The sequence below is a fragment of the Thunnus thynnus genome, chromosome 11 (assembly GCF_963924715.1).
Source record: "Thunnus thynnus chromosome 11, fThuThy2.1, whole genome shotgun sequence".
NCBI classification, from domain to species: domain Eukaryota; kingdom Metazoa; phylum Chordata; class Actinopteri; order Scombriformes; family Scombridae; genus Thunnus; species Thunnus thynnus.
The window spans coordinates 3,447,762-3,454,070 of NC_089527.1; the positions used below are offsets into that span (position 1 = coordinate 3,447,762).

Here is a 6,309-nt window from a genome sequence, read left to right on the forward strand (position 1 = left end):
TTCTTTTTTCTATTAACACCTTGAAAAAAGAAAAGCCGCTCCTCTGCAGCGCGCCTGTCTGTTATGCTGCATTATATTATTCTATCGGGGCTCCACTTTTTTTGCGCGCACTTTGATGAAGTGTTTGGCGCGGTGACGGTGACAAGAGGCTTTGAGCCGCTTTTCTCCCGCAGCCAGGTGATGAACGTCCGGCTGATCAGGCGGAATAAGGAGTAATTAAAACCTATAAATTATCCGCCGGCAGCTCCTCTCTCCTCTCACGGAGAGATAAGAGCTCCGGCCTGGAAAACAATACCGGCTGACAATAGTGGCTTTGCCTCAGGAAAAGGAGGGAAACCCGCGTGGAGGTGGAGGTGTGGAGGTGTGGAGGGGGGGGGGGGGGGGGGGGTGCATCCAACCTGGAGCTGTTCAATGGACGCATATGAAGATGTGGAAGCTGTGATTGTTTTTTTTAGTTTAATTGGGATAAAAGGTGAAATAAGGAGGTTTGTGTTGTAGGTTGACGCGCAGCTGAAGGCCTTTCTGCGTGTGCGTGTTGTGTGCGCGTGCCTGTGTGTGTGAGAGAGAGAGAAAAAACCCTAAAATTCATTTTATACACAAGTTTACATTTAGTTTTATTTGCAAGTTTAGTTTAAAGTCGTTTCACCAAAAAAAAATTGAACAATTTTTTGGGATAAACGTGTAAAATGTTTGTTGTTTTGCAGCCGCCTCGCGCTCCCTGTCCGGTTAAAAGTAAACTATCTGGAGGTGAGCAGTTGAATTTCATCCAGAATCCCCAGCAGACAGTCATGAGGGGGAATGGTGTGTGTGTGTGTGTGTGTGTGTGTGTGTGTGTGTGTGTGTGTGTGTGTGTGTGTGTGTGTGTGTGTGTGTGTGTGTGTGTGTGATTTGCTCTCCTCCTCTCCCTCAGCTGTAACAGATACACCGTAACGAGGCTGAAGGCGCGGAGCAGTGATAATCTCTTGTTTGGTTTCTCTGTGAAGCCTGCTCGCTGCTCCACAGCTCTCCTCTTGGCTCAGAGACGTCTGACATTATTGGACGTCGTCACCCCATGTCCAAAAGTGTCCCGGCCGGTGATTGGCCCGCTGCGCTTTGGATGTTATTCATGCGCCTCCGGTTGGTGTGTGTGTGTGAGAGAGTGTGTAAGAGCGTGTGTATGTGTGCATGGTGATGCGATGTGAGGACTTTGTGAAGATCCGACTGTCATACAGCGGTGAAAAGCTCTGGGTGTGTGAGAGCGGTGCGCAATAGCAACCATAGCCAGTCTTCTAGTAAGTCACCGACCATGACGCGCCGGAGCGCCTTTACGCAAGCAGGATGTCCACACTTTGCGAATAATTACAGCAGCTAGCAATATTCCGGAGATAAAATAACTATGTTTTAGTGCTTCCTGTAGTCATATTTTGGATACAAACACAGGCCCACAAAGTGGAAGTGGATTGAGAGAATAGAAGCCACGTTCTTCAGAGAAGCAGCGATGGAGGAGCAGCGGGATCTGCACAGCACGGATAGCAGCGAGGGAGAGAGCGTGTCCCCGTCGCCCAGCCTGCCCTCGCCGCCCATACTGCCTCTGCAGGTCGCCCAGCAGGCCCACAGAACCACCAACTTTTTCATAGACAACATTTTGCGGCCGGATTTCGGTTGCAAGAAGGACCACGGCCTGGGCCCGCGGGAGAGGGCGCAGACCTCCGGCCGGGAACGCGTCCACTCGGTGGTCAGCAGGCCGAGTCTTCCCGGGACGCCGTGCCAGGACTCCAACTGCAGCAGTGACAGCACTTCGTCCTCCGCTTCCTCCACGTCCTCGGCGAGTCCCAAAAATAGCAACGGCAGCGGCGGAGGAGCCGCAGCCGCCGCCGCAGCCGCTTCCACCGGCAGCAGCGGCGTGAAAGCCGAGGAGAGGACAGGCGGCGGGGCCGGAGAGAACAACTCCTCCTCGCTGGTGGTGCTGAACGGCACCGCGGCGCCGACACCGGAGAGCCAGCCGCTGCTCTGGCCTGCCTGGGTCTACTGCACCCGGTACTCGGACAGGCCCTCATCTGGTAAGGCAAAAGTTTCATGAAGAAAAGCAAAACGCTTCATAACGGAAGGAAAATACAACATAAAGTCACTTTATATTCGCGGCAGACGCTCAAATCCTCTTTTTTTATGACGTAAAAACTTAAAATAAATTCATCCCGCGTGCAGCAAGTTTCATTCAACAAAGCGCGAGGGTTATTTTAAGAAATCGTAAATAATGTTTTAAAATGTTAAAGAGCACAAACATAAAGGTCAGACTGAGTTTAAATTTGAAATCATTTCATCTTAACAAGCTTAAAGTGAATCTTGGTGTTTCAGAGAGAAAAGCAGTGAAATGTGTTCTCCATGTGTTCCTGCTGTCACATCACACTGTCTGAACATTCAACTCACACTAAAAACACATTTTTTTATTTTTTTGCACGTTTTTTTTTTTATTTTTTATTTTAACTTTCATGTGTATTTTGACTGTGAACTTGTTGGACTAAAACTGGATCTATTAACAACATTATTACACATCATCCTTCATTAATAATTAACACATAATAAATAGCTCGTGTGTTGTTTAGAGTTTTGCAGAGTAAAACAAATATCTGTATGTTTTTTTTTCGTCTCTTGTGTGATTTTTCTCTATTATTATTCTCTAACGTGTCTTTTTGCTTTAGAATAAAAAGTGTTTATGTTGCAACTATAAAAATGATTTCATTTGATTCTAATATTGACTTCCTGTAACGTGAAGCTGCAGATTTATTGAATAACTTCCGTCATCCTGCAGGATTATTTTGGCCTCGTTGTAACAGTTTTACGGATCGACTGCAGGACGTTTTTCTATCCGTATAAAGTCGTTGTTTTTTCCCGCGCTGAGATGTTGCTTGTGGTTAAACCTGCTGTCTTGAGGTGAATATACGAGCTGCTGCTGTCAGTAACAAAACAAAACAAAACAAAAAAAACATGGCGGAATAAAACACAATGGAATTAAAGGTAAATAAAGTCTCTCAGTCTCACATCCAGGAGACATTTTGAATTCATTAACAGCAAATACAAACATTTACCTGAAGGTGTAAAACATATTTTAATAATCATGCATGTTTGTTCAGCTTTATGTTAAAGATGAGACAATTAAACACATATTTTAATAATAATAATCCATAATCGTCCAATTAAATGATCATAAATACATATTATAACAGTATATTAAGTCTTTAGTATTTAGAAATAATCCGGACTGTTGTGTTTTCTTTGAATACGGAGTTGATATAATATAATATTAATATTTAATAATTCTAAACATGTTTAAATACATCTGTGAGGGAAAATATAACGCTTTTATTAGTTGATTGATCGATTAGTCCCATCCAGAAAATTAATTATCAACTATTGTGATAATCGATTGATCGTTTGAGTCATTTAAAAAAAAAAAGAAGTGAAAATTCTCTGATTGCAGCTTCTTCACTGTGAATATTTACTGGAGTCTTTATTAATATAATATTAATAAACTGAAAACAAGACATTTGATGACGTCACCACTACTAATAATAATATGTGTGATTTTCTTTTTAATTAAACATTACAGATATTAAAACCTTCCACACATCATATTACTGTACAGTGTGTGTGTGTGTGTGTGTGTGTGTGTGTGTGTGTGTGTGTGTGTGTGTGTCAGTCATCCATGCAGTCATAACAAGGCGGTAATAACGAGTTTGTTAACGGGCTGATGCTCAGCTGCAGCATCACACACACACACACACACACACACACACACACACACTGTACAGTAATATGATGTGTGGAAGGTTTTAATATCTGTAATGTTTAATTAAAAAGAAAATCACACATATTATTATTATTATTATTAGTAGTAGTAGTAGTAGTAAAAAAAAAAAGAAACCCTGGATGACGTCATCAAATGTCTTATTTTGTCCACAACTCAAATATTCAGTTTATTATCATAAAAGACTAAAAACACCTGAAAATATTCACATTGAAGAAGCTGAAATCAGAGAATTCGGACATTTTTTTCTGCTCAAAATGATTAATCGATTATCAAAATAGTTGGCCATTATTTTTTTTTTGTGGATGAGACTAATCGATCAATCAACTAATCATTGCATCTGTATTTTTTATAATGATTATTATTATCATTATTATTATTACACTGCTACTGATCCATAAAGATGTTAGAGTTTATGTAGGCGCGCAACAATAACTAGGCCTTCATATTATTGTAGTAATAATAATTATTATTAGACTATTATTATTATTATTATTATTATTATTATTGTGTGTGTGTGTGTGTGTGTGTGTGTGTGTGTGTGTGCTGCAGGCTGATTATTACTATTATTATTATTATTCTGATCGCAGCCTCTGATGTTCTTTTCTCGACCTGCTGATTGATTATAATGATTATTATTATTATTATTATTATTATTATTATTATTATTATTATTATTTTGCTGATATGCGCTGGATATTTATATTTCCGCTGTCCTGTCTCTTCGCTCTTACTGCAGGCCCAAGGACACGGAAACTGAAAAAGTCGAAAAGCGGCAAAGAGGACAAGCGGCCGCGCACGGCCTTCACGGCCGAGCAGCTGCAGAGACTGAAGACCGAGTTCCAGGTGAACCGTTACATCACGGAGCAGCGGCGGCAGTCTCTGGCCCAGGAGCTCAACCTCAACGAGTCCCAGATCAAGATCTGGTTTCAGAACAAGCGGGCCAAGATCAAAAAGGCCAGCGGCTTCAAGAACGGGCTGGCGCTGCAGCTGATGGCGCAGGGACTGTACAACCATTCCACCACCACCATCCAGGAGGACAAGGAGGACAGCGACTGACCCCACACACACACACACACACACGCACACACACACACACACACACACACACACACACACACACACACACACACACTCTGTACATTGTAAATATATAATATCTAATTTAATGATGAGAGCGTGGAGGGGAGGGAGGAGGAGGAGAGGTGGGGGCTGCGCAGGTTTTGTCAGCAGCTCTCCTCTTCTTCATCTCCGTCTCCTCCTCTTCAAAAGAAGTGACTCTACAGCAGCAGAAACTCTTGGACTTTGACCTGCCACCGCAAAAACCAAAGATTTTATTGGAAACCAGAGCCTGGACGATTAAAAACAAACAAACAAAACAAAACAAAACAAAAAAAAAACAATAAAGAGAAAAAAAAAGACATCCCACATTTAGCTCATTTCTATTTCCATCTGAGCTGAGAGTGAAATGGACCCTCTTCCTCCTCTTCTTCCTCCTCCTCCTCCTCCTCCTCCTCCTCCCACAGCCATAATAAGCGCGCAGCGGCTGGTGTTTCTGGGCAGATTCACTTCCATCCAGCTCATGTTGCTGCTGCTGCTGCAGCCGCAAACTCTTCTTCTCTTAAATGGTTTTTTTCTGGACCAACGGAGAGCTGCAGTAATCCTGCGGTGCGTTTTTACACACAAACAGAAGATAAACAGTCTGTCAGCAGCGGGAACGCGCAGTAAATCCTGGCGGGAATTATTACACAAACACTTGTGGACGCTGAGGTTTATTTGAACAAGTTCGCACACAATTAAAAAAAGCTTCATGCGATCATAATTATATATGATGATCCCAGTATTTTATTTTGAAATGACATTTGAGTTCATTTATTTTAGGGTCGATGAGATAATAAAATAAAATCTCTCAGCAGGATTTTGTAGAGAACATAAATAAAATGTGAATAAATACATATTTCTGCAGGAATGTTTGGGGTGACGAGATTTCTCAAATTATTTCAAATTATTTTTCCCACAAAAATAATGAAGCGCTGATATGATCCTTCATATCTCAGAGCCCCAAAAATTATTATGACAGAAATATTTAATTAATAGATGTTAAAGAATAAAACGACCTCACAGCGCAGCAGCAAGCTCACCAAATTCATCACTCCAAGTTTAAATATTAAATATTATAATAATGATGTTAAAAATACGTAAAATAATCCAAATTGAGCAAAAAAAAGACAACAGAAAGTTTAAATTCTTAACGATAAAATAAAACGTTTCTTTCTATTATATTCCAATAACTTCCTGTTTATAAGCTCGTGATGTGATCATTGATTTGTATCTGTATTCCTCCGTGTTGACTACAGGATCACTGCAGCTCTCACACACATCTCACATCTATCTTTTACACCAAAGTGAGAATATTTTGGCGCCTCTGTGCGTCATTTCCTCCGGTGTTGCCTTTTTATTTTAGCAGGTAAAACACAACAAACAGCATCAGACAGTCTGAGAGATACATGTCATCAATACTCACC

The 6,309-nt window shown here is 41.4% G+C and overlaps 1 protein-coding gene across 1 annotated transcript; it reads left to right on the forward strand.

Moving 5' to 3' along the window:
• The first annotated feature begins 462 nt into the window (after window positions 1-462).
• en1a (engrailed homeobox 1a) lies at window positions 463-5,810 on the forward strand. Its single transcript, XM_067602813.1, has 2 exons — window positions 463-2,039; window positions 4,524-5,810. The coding sequence occupies exons 1-2, from the start codon at window positions 1,478-1,480 to the stop codon at window positions 4,841-4,843; spliced, it is 882 nt and encodes a 293-aa protein (XP_067458914.1). The 5' UTR covers window positions 463-1,477; the 3' UTR covers window positions 4,844-5,810.
• Window positions 5,811-6,309: the final 499 nt, after the last annotated feature.

What these genes read in the sequence shown, in the direction of transcription:
- en1a (XM_067602813.1), top strand. Translation starts at nt 1,478, where the DNA reads ATGGAGGAGCAGCGGGATCTGCACAGCACGGATAGCAGCGAGGGAGAG. An exon ending in CTCGGACAGGCCCTCATCTG is followed by an intron (nt 2,040 to 4,523) that starts GTAAGGCAAAAG and finishes CTCTTACTGCAG; the next exon opens with GCCCAAGGACACGGAAACTG.